Source organism: Monodelphis domestica, chromosome 1 (genome assembly GCF_027887165.1).
Source record: "Monodelphis domestica isolate mMonDom1 chromosome 1, mMonDom1.pri, whole genome shotgun sequence".
Lineage (NCBI taxonomy): Eukaryota > Metazoa > Chordata > Mammalia > Didelphimorphia > Didelphidae > Monodelphis > Monodelphis domestica.
In genome coordinates this window covers 46,006,439-46,023,435 of record NC_077227.1, presented here as the reverse complement: position 1 = coordinate 46,023,435, position 16,997 = coordinate 46,006,439, and the positions used below count along the sequence as shown (strand labels likewise).

Sequence of the window (16,997 nt, the reverse complement as noted above, 5' to 3'; positions counted from 1 at the left end):
CCCAGTTCTACTGAGGGAGCAGCACCTGCCCCTAGCCTGTGGAAGCACTACATTAAAACCTTAACAAAGGGACATGCATAGAAGTTGTCTTACAGAGTTGCCCCAAGTACCAACTCTGTGATAGGAAAGTAGATCTTTGGGGATTGTTCAAACCCATATATCTTCTCGTGGGAAGTCCAGTGTTTTCCATTTTATCACATTGATATAAAGGTCCAATTTTCTTAAAAAAAAGAAAAAGGGCTGTACCTCAATTTAATACTAGTGTCTGAAGAATTTAAAGTTGCAGGGCATTGAAAAGTCAATGGATAGGGGCAGCTGGGTAGTTCAGTGGATTGAGCCAGGCCTAGAGATGGGAGGTCCTAGGTTCAAATTTTGCCTCAGACACTTCCCAGCTGTGTGACCCTGGGCAAGTCACTTGACCCCCATGGCCTAACCCTTACCACTCTTCTGCCTTGGAGCCAATATACAGTATTGACTCTAAGATGGAAGGTAAGGGTTTTATTTAAAAAAAAAAGTCAAGACCCTACCACCCCCAGTAGCCAAGAAGACAGTTTATTAGTAGTGTAGAACCTAGTAGGAAGCTTTTAAAAGTTATCAGGGAACATTTACATCCAGAAGGAGGTAGGCTGATGCTTTGGTACCACCCAAATAATGCCACAAAGTCTAAAAGCAAACCCAAGTGTGAGTGCATCTCCTGTGGACAATTTATTGAACAGACACAGGATGGGCTATGATGGTCACTGTTGGAAGAGAGCTTCCCAATCCTGCATGTTTAGAAGAAATGTCCCTTCCTCCTTTCCCTTAGAATTCTAAGCTTCTCTTCAAGGTTTGGCTCAGAAGTCACCCAATATGGGGAAAATGTTCTCCAATGACTTAAGGTAATGCCATCTTCCTTCTCAAATGACCTCATAATACGTTTCTGTCTATATGTCACAGCCCAGGCCAAGTTCCCTGCATACAGTAAGAACTAAATTGCTGGGATGTGTTAATATCAAAAGAATGCCACAGGGGCAGGTAGGTGGATAGATAGAGGCCAGGAGATGGGAGGGCCTGGGTTCTAATGTGGTCTTAGAAACTTCCTGTGTGTGACCTTAGGCAAATCACTTAACCCGCAATGCCTAGGCAATGCCCTTACTGTTGTTCTGCTTTGGAACCAAAACACAGTATTGATTCTGAGATGGAAGGTAAAGGTTTAAAAAAAAAAGAAAGGAATGCTGTAGAACCAATTCTATCCCCAATGTTGTTGCTTAGTGAAAATGAAGATCTAAAACCAAAAAGTTTAAACCAACAAATGTGAAAAAGGTCAAGTCCCATCTGTTCTGCTCATTCACACTAGGGAATCACAAGACAGAATGTTTGATTATTTCCAAACACTGTGTATTCCTGAGGCTTTTTTTTTTCCCACCAAGAAAAAGTGTGTACTTTCTCACTAAAAGGAGAACCAGTTAATCGCAAAGGCAGGAATGGAGTGACCCTAGGGAAGCCAGTTGTTCTTGAGTTTGGCGTTGCCCATAACACTATCCCTTAGCTTCTTCCTATAAGGACTAGGCCTGTAGAAGCTAAAGGAATTCTAGGATCTGGTTCACTGCTCATCTTATAATGGGGCAGTTGAGGCAGAGAATTTCAATAATTTGGCCATGACAACAGAAAGAAGTAGGAGACTATCACAGTGCATTTCTAAATGATCATCCAGTGAAAACCAGCAAAATGCTGCTTATAGAAGGATGTTACACATTCTCTTGCACTAGTCATTTATTTCAAGTCAAACATCTCTTAAAAGTCCATCTCTTGTAAATTAAAAATCTTTAGCCATAATGGCACTGGACTTGCACACTCTGCATATCACACTGTGTGAATAGCAACATCTGCCAAGGCTTATTACTCTTCTCTTCAAAGCTGATTCCCAGAAAGCCAATGAAAAAAGCTACCAAGTTAGAGAAGACTCCCAAAGATTTGGACCACTTCAGGGATGACCAAGGCACAGCAGTCCTATTGGTTCCAATGTGCTGGCAGGTCACATGGCCCTGGAGACCCTTTTAGAAAGCACAAAGCTACCACCTAGAGACACCACTTCTCTTGGGGACTAGTCTATCAAAACAGAAGGGCAACGAGGACACAGGGGTCAGGATTTTATGGATGGCTTAGACCAGTGTCATCAAACCCAACAGAAAGGTAGCAAATCTGTACCAGGGTGCCCACAGCCCACACATCGACTTCGTTTTCAAATGTAATGTCATCACCACCTTACTGCAGCATTTTGAGGAAGGGGATGGAGAATGTGTGTGATTAAACAACCTATGTGGAGTGTTGAGGATAAGTTGAAAATTACTCATGATGCACTTTAAAGGATATAGACAAAAGGCAACTATTTGGAATTCTCATTACTGTTAAGACATTTTAACAGCTTATATTTAGTGCTGGGGCTGAATTTCCAAGATGCAGTAAAAGGTAGAGTTCTACAAATTTCTCTGATGACCTCAATACTGGAATTTTTTGTAAAGAATGCAGGGAGGCAGGCCTATCCCAATTCAGTTCAATTTGGAGAACAGACCTACTCTTGACTTGTTAACAAAATCAGAACAGGGACTAAGGCACATTAAGAGAGAGGCCCGTTAGGCCACCAATATTTTACTATTAAAACAAAACATAAATAACTAATGGAATAACAAAATAAAAGTTTATTTTATTAGAATTAGGAATGTTCTTTCCCTCTGGGCAACCTGAACAGTCCAGTTACAATGAAAATCTAAGAACATTAATTTCCACAGCACAAGGTGCTCTATGCACAAAATTACAGGGTTAGGAGCATTTAATCAATCCACCAATCTGATTGTCTTACCATTCCCCCCACCCCCAAGTGCTCTATAATGGGTTTTTTTTTTTTTTAGTTAAAAGGACCTCAGTTACATCAAGTGGGATTGAAGTCCCTTATCTTTGTATTAATTTCAGTTTCTAACAGTGGTTGAACTACATTTAACACTACAGATTCAACCGTTCTGAAAATCAAAAGCCAGTCTTGGATCTGCGTATACACATATATACAACATGTATGTATGTATGTATACACATACATACAACCTGGGTTGTAAAAATTTACATAGAATTGGGGGTCTGCCACTGAACATTTTTGCTTTATATCCTGAGCTCCTGGTTGGGATTTCACTGAAATCCCTTCTACTGCTCAGTGCGCTGCTCAACTGAAACATGCATTAAAAAAAAAAGAAAAGAAAAGAAAATTGACCCTGGTGCTGCATGTGAACAGAGCCCACTACTAACAAAGGCCTGTAGGTCAGTGAAACAGGGAAGCAGCTAGAGGCACTAAAGCCAACAAGGAAGCCTTTAAAATCTAGATAATTGCATCAAACATGGTGACAGCTGTTAATCAGGGACCAGAATAAGTTGAACCATCTGACTCAGACTAACTACTGAATTCACCCACATGCAACATCCTCAGGCCTCCAACACGAAATCAGAATGTCTGTGTCATAAGCAATTCTCTCTCATTGTTGGGGGCTATTTATTACAAAGCACATACTGTTTTTGGTTACTTGTTGCAAAGAAATGGATATGAAGGGGAAAAATTTAAAAGCTCCAACCTAAGAACTGCAGAATTAACTGGAAAGTTAAAAAAAAAAAAACCCAAAACTCTAGCAGTTTAAAAATGATCCACATATGTCTATATAGCAACACTGGCTGCACCCAGAAAGATCTCAGGAAAAGAACCTTTTTTCGAGATTTAAATAAAAAGTTCCTCAACCCCAAACCTAAGTGTATACCAGGGGTTGCTGAAACTCTAAGCCAAGGAAAGAACTCTGGGAAAACTCCAATCTGGAACCAGGGTGGCGAGAGGGATGGCCGGAAGGGTGTAGGAATGCGCTCTTGTAAGATGGCTTATTTCAGGAAGCAGCATAATACAACACTATGGGGGAGGACCTCACACGAATCATGAATGCAATCTGATTTGAGCTGGGTGATAAAGAGCACTTACAAGACCATGAAAACAAACTTTCCTAAGAGGCGCTGTGACAGTGTAAAAACCCATTTAAGCTAGCAGGGAAGAGATCTGTCCTTGAAGCATGTTGTGGCAATGGTCAGGGCAAAGTTGCCTCATGGAGGTTACAGGGAATGAACCGCTCTCTGGCTGCACGACATTACAGGGAGACGAGAGGTCCTCGCAGCTCAAACGGATCTTGTCCACCAAGACCTCTGATTTTTTTTCATTCCAATTGGTAACGAGTTTAGGGAAACCAGCCTAGTCCCTGGAACTGCCTACCAGGTGTGCACACATTTCACAGAATCGCCACACCAGCCAGTCCTGTTAGCACAGCTTGAGGACAGAATCCGCCAAAGCGGATGCCACAGACCACCTGGATCCACCTGTACCTGCTGGCAAAGCAAACAGTGATTCCTACTGACTGACACTAGCTGGGGCTCTGCTTTCCAGGGCTGCTAACCTTAGAAGTGAATCCACAGCAACACATGTGGACAGTCAGTCTCGCCACCTTTCTTTTCAAATCCATTTCCTCATGAACTGAAAGGTGGCCTTTTTTTTTTGGGCTTGGGGTTTAAAAAAGTCTTCAAGGCAAAGAACATTTAATTTGATGCTATAGGTGAGGGAATGGAAGAGGAGGGTCTCTCGAGAAGGGTGAAGAGAGCCACAACTAACATTTTAAAAGGCTCCTAAGCAGCAATAAAAACCGTAGAGGAGATGCTAAAGGACTTCCTGTGGGTCTGACCCTCAGCCAATCAAGGGAGCTTTCAGCTGTAGGCGCAGAGTGCCCAAGGTGGGACAGGTAGGAAGGGCCCCCACTGCGCTGCCCAGCGTCCTCACTGTTCTGTGCCAGGAGCCGGGATTCCAGGTGTGGCATCCACTGCCAGCAATGGCACACCCGAGATGGGCCAGGCTGTGGATATGAGAAGCCGCAGCAGCAGCAGAGGGAACCAAACAGTTTAAATATAGCCAGGAAGGAGAGGAGAGACCAACCCGCCAGCCCCCAACCCTGGAAAAGGAAGCAAACTGAAAGAAAATGCACAGCAAATAGACATAATCTTGAAGAATTTTTAAAGAATAAATATTTTGTAATTAAACATTATGCAAACACGTGCCACGCTTGCTTTGTCCATGCATATGCGCTATATACAATTTTGAAAAATACTGTGTTGTCCTCTGGGTTTAAAAGTCATGTACAAAGTTCCTTCCCTGCTGCTTGCCTCTCCCCTCCCCCCACAGAGCTGGGTCAGCATTGGACATTCGGGCACTGGGGAGGGGGGGAAGGGGTAGAAGGGAGGGGAAGGAGAGAAGAGATCCCTCACCAAAGTACAACAAAGTGGCTGGTCTGGACATGAAGAGCGGTGTCAAGAAACTGTTTTAGGGTGAACTGTATTACACACAGGGAAAGAAAAGAAAGAGGAGCCAGCTGGGAGGATGAAGCTGCGTTACAAGTCAAAGTCGGAGGGCTTCTAGTGCATCTGTCACGCTTGTTGGCGGCCTAGAATACTGTTGTACAATGGTTTATCTACCTTTTTTTATTACAATATAATTTACTTAAACTTTCCGTTAACAAAACAGAATTCCGGTACTACAGACCAGCGGTGTCAGAACAGGCTTAGTGCCTCCTTGTTTGTGTTTTTGTTTTAATTGCATGAGCACTCTAGATGGCAAGTTTTCCGAGTCCACTGGATGCAGGGCCCTTCTCAGTCCTCGATGTACTCCCACAGGTCCTTCTCATAGCCTTCATGCACATGCTGTAATAAAACCCTCCGTCGGCTCTCACAGTATCTATGGGGGAAAGGCAGGGAGAAGAGGGAGACCAATGACAAAGCTGCATTCTTAATACATTCTGGAGAAAAGAAGCATCACAGCCACATCTTTACTAACAGGCTTCCCCATTTTTTTTTTTTAAGCACAGGAAGCTTGTGATGAACTTCTCTACCCAAGTTGCCAGCTGTTGGGCATCTTCAGAAGGTTCATCCACTGTCCAAGTTCATCTATTTCCTCTAAAACCTTTCCCTTCATTCTTTCATCTCCTCAACCAGTGGCCCCATTGTTCCCACTAACAACTAATTTCTGGATTCTGGCTTTCTTTCAATGCTACCTTGATATGAAATACATTTTTCCTCACATCAAAAGACCTGTAAAGCCATTAAATCTAAGTGGGTATCTTGGCCCCCTTGTACCTGGTACCCGTGGATGCCACTGACATGGCACAGCACCTGTTACCGCTGAGCAGCTCCTCCTGTCTCTTCTTCCAGCATGGCTCCAGAATGGGCTTGTCTTCTCCCAATCCACACAATTCTCACTTCTCCCAAGTCTACAGAAAGACTCCCCAAGCTGTCTCTCCCTTGACCACTAGCTCTAGCCTCACATTTCTACCTGCCAGCTGACATGTCTAGCTTGATTAAAACCTTAACCTGTCCCAAACAGCCCCTATCTCTCCCCCCAAATCACATGCCTAGTCACCCCATTCGACACGATTACATGTGCCTCTATGCCCTTCCCTTCCTACCCACAATTGAGAATCAGAATGATGTGGCCATACCAAGAAGGAGTAAAGGACTCAATTCCCCATCTCTACCTGAGAGGCAAAGCCACCATCTTGGATCTTCCAAAGACCCCAAGGCTGCCCTACACATCAAGGATCTAGCTCACCACACACAGCTAGAACAAGTATGGAAGATAACTGAGCAGCATCTCACCTGTACTTGTCTTGAACTTTCTGCTTTATGTCTTGCAGTGAGTCTTGGGATATATCTCTTTCCAGGTACCCTGACAGCACCTCGGTGGCATTCTCCAGATCTGCCTGGTTATTCTGCAAGAACAAGAAGAGGTCTCAGGTTGTTCTACCCCAAAGCACCAGGCTTGTCCCTGGCCCTTTTCCCAGAGACTTTGCTCTTTTCAGCTCCTTTTTCTTCAGCACCCTCCTCAGTCCCCAGATCTCCAGTGGTCTTTTGCATCTGCTCTTCTGCCTCACTTCCTGTGACCCAACTGCTCCTCATGCTCCAGGAGAGAGGTCTTTAACCTGGGTCTGCAACACTCCAGAGGGCAGAACACATTACCAAGTCAAGCTGTGGCTGCAGGGGCCCTTTAGTGGGTCTGACACCTCTGCTCTGGGAAATCTAGTGTGCCTTCTGACCTTAAGTCACAGTGTTTCTTCAAGATTGCATTCTTTTTTTCTCATTAGAGAGGGTCAATATTAATGTAAAATTAGACACAACTGAGGTTAACATTAGAATTCACTAGTTATTATATATGTTGATAAAAAATTCAGTGTACATCCTGAGTTAGGGGCCTTCTGAAGCTGTGCTTTCCTTTGTTATTGGAGGAAGGAGAGAACAACCCTGAAGTCAAGTTAGAGGGAGAGAAAAAAGAAATCCACCATGCCAATGAGGGAAAGATATTTCATGTGTTTTGCCTCCTGTCACTAGGCTATCATTTCCTCCAAGGAAAAGGACTTTATTGTGTTCTAGTTTTGTTTTTGTTTTTTTGAGCACGAGACTGCGTGTCAAGCCTATAAGATATTAGTTAAATCTTTTTCATCCCATTTATTTACAAATGACAACTCTCAGGTCACTACTACAACCAAGACTAAGTTGGCCTTTTAATTCTTCCAACACTTCCTTCATACTTTCGATGTAATCTCAAAATAGATTCACTTCTGAGTACATACTTTTCTCCAAATCTGTCTTAGAACCACAAATCCAAAAGACAGAAAGTGTCATCTTCCATTTGGTACTAAATTACACAACTAATGTTAAACAAGGAGCAAAATTAGGCACAATACATGTATAATCATATCTATAAATAGCAAAAACGAAACAAAAAACCAAACCAAGACCAAAAGTTTAAATTTTCAGTTGACATTATGTCTCTCTGATCAAAAAGGAGAGGAAGCAAGGGACAGTCAAAATATCACAGCTCTGAAGTCAAAGTGTCTGAGTTTAAATTCTACTTTTCACACTCACTGCTGGTGAGCCATTTGAGCAGGAGCCTTAACCTCTACAAGATCTACAAGATTTCCACTTCTATCATATGGATGGAGTTAGACTAAATGGTCTCTGAGGTCCTTTCCTGAGTTAGGCCTAGTATTTTAGGATAATTCAACCAAATAATATTTAACTAGTTACAGTTAACTTTGTGCAAAAGCATTATAAATTGGAACCCGAGTTCCAATTCTGATTCTGACACATTATATGTGACTTAGGAAGTCACTTGACCTTTCACTGCCCCAAACTAAAACTATGTTTCTATGGAGATACCCCTACCAACATCATCATGGACCCATAAATACCCACTTACTGCCCCAAATGTGCTAATGGACTTGGGACATGTGTGAGAGAAACAGATGAGGAATGACAGCCATTAGCACTACTCTCAAGGGATTTACCATTTAACAGATCACACCACCACATTTCTGGAGAACTCTTGGTATGAGATAAAACCATGGGAAAACAGCTGAGTTGGGGTTATAATTAATGACTAATATAGAGTAGCAGGTGGAGAAACCACCCAAAGTTAAATTGAGAGCACACTAAAAACAATGTGGAGGCACCAAGATGGGAGTTTGCACAGGGTCTGTTCAAATGTGGCTCCCTGAAGACAATCTGATTAAAGGTCTCTAGAAACAAAATTCTTCCAAATGTCTTTATCTTTTATACAAAGAACTCTCTAAAGTCCAAGAACTCAGATGCCTCTTATGTGCCAGAGAAGCTCGGTGTCAATGTCTATCCCTCACTGGCAACCATGGCAGCCTGCTCACACCGGAGAGGGTCTAAGATGAACTTAGCCATCATTGCTATTTGGTACCAGGGGGACCTTTTGACAGAGAAAAAGTTACCTGCCTCTAGACTCAGAGTTTAGAACTTTTCAAACACATTTTAAGGAAACTGTCTGCAATTGGCTTCCTTTGTAACCCCTCCACATCCCATCTGAGGCATGGTCCAGTGGGCCAGAAATGAGCCCCCAAGACAGTGACTTGGACCCACCTCAATGCCCAACCATGGACCCCCGGAGTGTGGCAGGAGCACAGCCTACCTCAAAGATGATGGATTGGTTGTTCTTTTTGAGGTAGAAGGCGAAGACGTACGTGTACATCAGAGTGGCACGGCACTGGCACAGCACGTCCACTGCTTTCTTCAGAAACTGCACCTCAATCCAGGACATGTTGTGCTGCTGCATCTCCTCCATCTTCTGCTTCACCTGAGCGTACAGCTTGTGCTCGAAGCGAAGACTCTGCATGTGGTTCATGTAGCGATTGCAGTAGAACAGGTACCTCTGGAGGGCTGCCCGGGACCTCTGTGAAAGACAGAGCGCGTGGCTGAGCACAACGGCCTGACCTTTCTGACCGCTGGACAAGAGTGTGTGGAGGGAGTACAAGGAGACAGCAGGCGGCTGGAAGGTGCCCAGACTGTGCTCCCCGGGTGAAGACGGCCCGTGCTATCTCGCTAGGATACCCAGTGCAAGTGGGCATCAGTAATCTACCAAGTATCGACTCTATGGCAGGAGAGCAGGAAGGGAGATGGCTCTTGGGGTTAAGGGACCTGCCTGAGGTCACAGAGCTCATGTCTACTCCGGGCCTGGCTCTCCACCCACTGAGCCAACCTCGTTGGCCTGATTATCTTCAATCCTACAAAGTTCAGAGGGAGCATGTGAGCAGGACAGATGTGAAACAAACACACTGGGCCAGAACAAAAAGCAGGTACCCAGGACAGTGATTATAGCTTCACCGAACAATCCCTTTCCCACTCTGACTATGGAAAGTCTTTCTTTTTTGGGGGGAGTAAGGGTTATCAAGCGAAGAGTAAATTCTGAAAAAGTTTACTGAGCAAACCCAAACCTCCCAAGTGCCCTCCCCTGTAACAAGGCAGTGCAAGTGTCACACTCGTCACTGCATTAAGGAGCACCTCTCTGCCAACAGCACTTACTTTACTGTCTGTGCATTAACTGCACCAACCATTCTCCCCCTTTTCCCTCCCCATACAGAGCACCCACAGATACTTTAAGCAATTTTATAGAATGTGGGCCTCTTTCCCCACTTTGTGGATTCCTAATGTCTAATGTAGTGTCTGAGAGGGAGGGAGCAGGCCCTTAATGATTAATGTTGAGTCACCATCGGCCTCCACCTCATAGAGCATGCTCCAAAGCCAACCAACCATCTTGAGCAAGCTGGGTTCGATTCTGCCTTCCATGCTTATACCCTAAGTGGCATAACCCACCCTGAAATTAGGGAATGGGGGAAAGTTGTCTTCTTGGCCCTTCACTTTTACACATGGAAAGAATAGAAAACTAGAGCCAGGAGCAAGGAGGCTATCTATTCTTCTAAATTCTGTAGGTTGCTATATAGCAAGCAGTGCCCCATTAAAGATCAAGTTTGGCTGTAGCATGCCCAGAGGAAAAAGCACTTGTACTTGAGGGTTAGAAACCAGGAATCTTGAGCACCTAGGGCAGAAGATGAATTCTCTGCTCTCACCTGGCTTCTGTTTCCCTGACTGTGCAAAAGGGATGGGCCTGTGAGTATCAGCCTTGATGACACAAAGATAAAGTGTGGACTGTGATATGGTTTCTAAGGCATGAATACATGCATCTATAAGAAAATTCTTAAAAAAACAAACAAACAACTAAGTAATTATTAGTTATGAATGTTTAAAAATCATGAAATATTGTGACTCTAGGTTCATATATTTTTTCAGTATTCATTTTATACAAGTCACATTGAACAACTAAGTGGAGTAAATGCCTATTTAAGTTCAATTTTTCAGCTATAGAATAAACATAGGATTAAGTAATTTTAGTAGATTAAATACTAACATCTTCCCCCTCCCCTCTGAAAGGATAAATGTAACCTAATATAAACTGAGAAAAATCACTAAAAAGTGAAAATAGAGAAATAGATTTGAACAAAATGTAGCTGTTTTAGTTAGGATGACTTTTAGTTAATTTGAGGGTTCTTTGAAACATCTCCTTGGGAGGTCCCTGGAACCCTTAGCTACAAAGAAGACTGATGTCAAGTTTTACAAATGGGTAGGGCAAGAGCATTTCTAAGCTGAAAAAAACATATAATTCTTGAACTCTTAAGAGTCTGGTAAGAAAAAAAACCTTCACATTTAACTAGAGAACTACTTTATAATCCTTTCACATTTCTCACTTAATTTGAATCTAAACACGGTCAAATAATAAATCAGTACAGAAATCTGTAAGAAGTATCCAGTGGCAAACATCATGCTCTGATCCACACAAAGTTAATATACAGGGCACCCAGACTGGCAGTGTAGAAGAGAATCCAATGTTGATAAGTCCCAGGTGATGCTCAGAGTGGGATGGTCATAAAATCAGTGATTCTCACCAGATTCCTCATTCAAATACTAAGAAGTTTTACATTTTATTAATATTTTTAACAGAATTATCAATTACTAGCATAATTTTCCAAAAATTTATAAATTTTCTGTTCTGGGGCAAGAGGTTCCTTAATGAAGATATAATGAATTTTCCCATTCAGTTACTCTTAACTTTAGAAATTACACACCTCCTGGGCATCTCTTGCTGCCTTTGCATCATCCTCATTGTAGCGGTTGCAATTATACCTAAAAACAAAATAAAGGTTTAATAAAGTCACCCACCAACTAAGGATAAATAGTAATGGAATATTTTAGATCTAGAAGTCTTTAATTACTATTTTAAAAATTGAGAAAACACTAAGATGAAACCATCATCCAAGCAGCTCAGTGGCAGAAGTGTTCTCTCTTAAAAAGTATTAATTCCTACTCATTTTGCTCATATAACTTACCAGGCAGATCCATGAGGTTCCCAGGGACCAAGACACACCCAGCAAAACTCTGCTTTACAGTTCTGGTTACGACAAACCATGTGATTGCAACCTCCATCCTTTTCAATAGTTACATGGCATTTAGGACATTCCTGTGAAGATAAACCATCATTGCTGTTTAAACATGAAGATAAACCATCATTTCTACAATGCAGTATTTTCACTCACTAAGAAAAAAAAAGCTGTACCTGAATTTGATCTTTGAAAAGTATTTCTAAATGACTGACTATAAAATCAAATAAAATAAGGCTTTTGGTCCCAGACAGAATAGAGCATATGAAAGCACTAAAAGAAGGGTACCCAGGCAAATTATCTTCGACACCCATTACTTAGAAATCCTTGTGCCCCAAAGACTCCATGAGAGCCTGCCATTATCATGTGAAAGGATCAAATTTTGTTTTGACAAACTTGTTTTTGATTTGGGGTACAGGTTCAGGGCTTTCACCATTCCTGTGGAGAAAACATCCCTTACCAGAGACAGGCTTGGAGCATCCTCTTCAACTTACATACTCAAAGAGAAATTAATTGTCTGTTCCACATTCACTAATCATTCTCATAGAAAGCTTTCCTTACCCAATTTTCTAATCAATCAACTTGCCCAATTTAGATGGTAGCCCTGGACAACTTGTTGGGGGAATTCTACCAAGAAAAGATACAAGCTTTTCAAGCCTTTCATTTAAAATGCTTGCTTTATCTAAAAGCAGCTGAGGGGGCTTCTCCTCTTGCTTGCCAAACTTATGTCCTCCTTAGATAGAGAGTAAAGAACAAACCTCCATTAAACATGTACATTCTAAACTTGAGATATTTTTAGACACACAAATTATGGAATATTAAAAAATAATTTACTAAATTAGCAAGCACAAACATCTAAATGCTAAGGAGTTAAGAGTACCACACTTGGCTCAGATTCTGAAATGATGAACACAAAATAAACAATCAAGCCCCATCAACAAAGTTTTGTTTTCCTCAATTCACTTCTACCTTATATCTTTCTTAGTAGCTGTTCTCCATTTTGACCTTTAATCTTGTCCAATAGCCACAAAGAAACACTAACCAGGTAAACTGAGTATTATCTCTTTAAAAAAAAATTCAGCATAGATTATATATGAAGAACTGATCACTTTTTCTATGAAAGAGACAGCAACCAAAGCAGAATAACTAGTGTTGCAAAACCACACACTTTCCATCTAAGTTTCCAACTTCTGGTTAGATATAGATAAATTGAAAGTCCTTGATATAATGCTACAAAATGCAGGGGGAAAGCAGAATTAATTATTAAGAACTAGTCGAGTAAAATACAAACCTTTGTGTTGGCTGCAATCCAATTGGAGGTTTCACTGTCATCATCACACTTTTTAATCCACTTCTTTAACCACTGTTTGGAAACAACTATTAGTGTACAATAAAAGGTTTCAGGGAAAAAATACAGAGTACTTTTTAAAAGGCCTTTCTTTTCATGAACCTTTAATCTTACATAATCTTGTCAATATATACCATTTATGGGGGTGGTGTGGGTAAGGACAGGTAGAGATAGACACACTGGAATTGGAAACTGTATCTTAGATCTTGAAGAAAAGATGACTACAGAAGGGGAAAACTAAATTCCAAATCTCTTTTCTGTGCAAATCCAGGGAATTAAAAAATTCTGGGTTCCTGCTTAACAAGTATTATATATGCTGAGCGAAATTTTCTTAGGGATCAGGTTACTTAACAATATATTAAGATTTCCATAAAAAGAAAATGAGTTACTTTTGAAAAATTTCAGAACTGAGATGAAAACATAAACGATGAAATATATAAAAATTATAAAAAAAATAAAAATAAAAGCTTTTAAAGAAAATCTTGGCTTTATTATGCATAATACCTAAATTTCTTTTGGGGTGGAATTAGGTAGGTAACTTGGTAAACTGACTATCTATAGAACACTCCCCTTTTCCTTTTGATTCTTTTATTAAAAAGACAAATACATTGTGTATCTATCATCAGGGAATTCTACACCTTCTGATTGGAAACTTACTACTAGAAGCCATTCCAGCAGGTCCCCCCAGTTCCCCCAAATTCTTGAAATTCACTTATGGCTAATTTAGCAAAAATCTTCTCTTACACTTAATATACTCTGGCTTCCTAAATGTATGAGGAGTTAGCTATTAATTTACAGTTCTGACAACTAGATTCCTATTCTTGTTATTTCATTTAGAAGACTACTTTCCCAAGCTAGTATGATTCCCAAACTAAACACTTCTACATCTGATTTCAAAGCCAAGGGATGGATCTAGAAGTGATAATGAATCTACACAGGAACAATTCATGGGTGAAGGAAACAATTCCTTAATGACTAATAGGTAACGAAGATGAAAAGATTTCTAACAATTTCTAACTTGGTGTATAGAAATGTTCTTTTATGTAATAATATGGATTCATACCAAAGCCTTCAATCCTGTAGTTTGGAAAGTTAGGCTGTTAACTTATTAAAAGAGCCATCTTCGAAACTAGCACTTTTCTTTCATGATGTATGATTCAAATACAGTCTTGTTAACATAGCAATAGAGACCAGTTCCACATGAATGGATGATGGCAGTAATGAGCTTCATAGCAGAATGAGAAACACACCAGCAAAGCTGGCCAACTGTCTTGGGTCAGGCCAAAGGTTAAATCAAGCAAACTTACCTTGCATTTAACAGGATCGTGCCAATTTTCTCCACAGTTAAAGCTACAAGTGACATAAGGAGACAGATATAGACATTACAATGTCAAAAGTGAATGAAATCCAATGTCATACAGTGACAACTATATTCTCTTTTGTTCACTAGAATTCTTTATCCCTACAAGCATGGTCAGATATTCTTAGTCCACATGGAATCTGGGCATACCAGTCTTGATTAGTTGAAACCATTCCTTTCCCAGGTAATTGTGACATTTACTTTTCTTTTTGTTGTGGGCACAGTAAAGGAAAATCCAGACTATAAACCTGTTCAAGTGACATGAGCTACTATACTGTATGAAGCTCACTCTAACTTGGATTAAAACACTAAGCTTCAAGAGTTGCTGATGCAAGTTAATATCACACTGTTACATAACAGACTAAATAAAATTAAGAAAGTCACACTTAAAACTTCCAACAAATCTTCAGACTTGGTTCTCATCCTGGAATCAACAACAAAAATTCATTCACCTAAGTTTCTGTACTAAAAAGAGAGAGAGGAAAGGGGGGGAGAGAGGAGGGGGGTGGGGGGAGAGGAGGAGAGTAACTGGCCCCAGGGCAGTGACTGCCCAAATCTGAATAAAACCCCTTGCCTGCTGTAAGGAAATTCATTCCCTGCAAAATGTGAAAATGGTTATATGTTGTCAAAGTGTAATCTGGTGTATCAACTAGTAAAGAGAGCCCAAATAAGGAACTATATAGGACTTTCTAAAGATTACTCCTCTTTTTGAGTTGGGTGAAGACAGGAAATGGATATGGGAAGGGCTAGTCAGGGAGGATAAAAACAACACATGGTGTGGGGTGGGAGGAGGGGGGAAAGAATGCACACATGGTATAGTAAATTCAAAATGGATACATGACTAGAATATATAATAAGGACATAAGAGAACAAGATCAGGTTCCTTTTTACAACTATGGTTAGGTCAAGAATTCTTAACAAAATAAAATTATTTTGATTATGACACTGAAAAGTAGTATTTAAATTACCACATAGACATATACTAAAAACAAAAACGAACGGTAAAGATAATAATAAAGGTTCTCATCTATAGAGCAGTTAACCCTCATTTTGCAGATGAGGCCCCGAAAGAGCATGTCTATGTTTAGGGCCACACAACCAGCAGGTATTTGTCAGGCCTCTTAACAACTCTAGTGCTCTGTCCACTATACAACCAAAGAAAATGAACAATTCTCAAAAAAAGAAAAAGAAAGATGAAAGATTATTCTCTAAATTAATAAAAAACATAAATCAAAATACTGAGTGAGGTTTTCCCACCTACTCAGCACATTGGTGAAGAGAACAAATAGAAATTATTGCGATTGATGGAAATATAGGAAGACAAGGCATGAGATTATGCTATGGGTGGAAATGTGAGTGGGTCTAATTATTCTGGAAAGTGAGAATTCTAAGAATTAGAGATGGCCCACATTTCAGGCACAGAGATAGGAGGTAGAGGCAAGAGGGCCAGTGTGGCTGGAAAACAGCGTATAGAAGAAAGAAGGATGGAAAAAGCGGCCGGTAGCTGAAGAGTTTAAAATGCCAGGGGCTCTCTGTTTGACCTTGGAGACAATAGGGATCCACTTGAGTTTACTTAGTAGAAGGGAGATTGAAATGATCAGATCCACATGACTATGACAACAGCCACTTTGTGGAGGATAGACAGGGGTGAGGGTGGGGGATTAGAAGATGACTTAAGACCAGGGGACCAACTGGTAACCTACTGTAATCTCCTAGAAGATGAGAAGTGATGAAGGCCACAACAAGCAAAGGAAGCATATACATATGGGAGAGTGGAAGAGAAAGATATAGCAAGAATTAGATGTTGGTTATGTGGGGGTCATGCTGAGGGTGAGATCAAGGTTGGGAGCCCAGGTGACTGGAAGGATAGTTGTGCCCTCAACAGATAAATTCAGAAGGGAGGGCTTTGAGGGAAAAGAAAATTGCTTTGGTAACGTTGAGATTGAGATGTCTTCTTACTGAAAATACCTAACGCGCAGTTAGTGAGAGGAGACAAGTCAAAAGACAGACAAGGCTGGACAAATATTTTTATGAATAGTCTGCAGAGATAATTAAAATCAGAGGAAAGTGATTAGAAAAGGTCCAGTATTAACCAAAATATTTACAATAGTATTTTACTATTGATGTATAAAGTACTAGAAAATATATAAGTACCCAATGATGGGAGAATAGCTAACTATATAGTGAAAAGTGAATGGAATTATTACTACTCTATAAGAAATGAATATGAAAAATTCACAAGTATGGAAAGACATATGAACTAATACAGTATGAAGTAAGAAGAAACGGGGAAAAAATAAATATAAATACAATTGTAAATGGAAAAAAAACCCCAGAACTGAATGTTGTGAAATTTTGATGCCAGACTTAATTTCAGAGAAAGAGAAAATGTACTGCCACTGACTTCCCTGGGGAAGAAATATGAAAATGGCATCATAATATGTATATGTATTAAACC

The 16,997-nt window shown here is 40.7% G+C and overlaps 1 protein-coding gene across 1 annotated transcript in view; it reads right to left on the bottom strand.

The window, feature by feature from the left end:
- Positions 1–2,663: 2,663 nt before the first annotated feature.
- Positions 2,664–16,997, bottom strand: part of ARIH1 (ariadne RBR E3 ubiquitin protein ligase 1) — an 87,741-nt gene continuing 73,407 nt past the window's right edge. The window contains exons 8-14 of the mRNA XM_001365085.4: positions 14,487–14,529; positions 13,123–13,194; positions 11,781–11,911; positions 11,520–11,577; positions 9,032–9,292; positions 6,697–6,809; positions 2,664–5,779 (exon numbers count right to left, since the gene is read on the bottom strand). Of these exons, the coding sequence (XP_001365122.1) occupies positions 5,695–5,779; positions 6,697–6,809; positions 9,032–9,292; positions 11,520–11,577; positions 11,781–11,911; positions 13,123–13,194; positions 14,487–14,529 (763 nt within the window). The 3' untranslated portion in view covers positions 2,664–5,694. The remainder of the gene's footprint in view (positions 5,780–6,696; positions 6,810–9,031; positions 9,293–11,519; positions 11,578–11,780; positions 11,912–13,122; positions 13,195–14,486; positions 14,530–16,997) is intronic.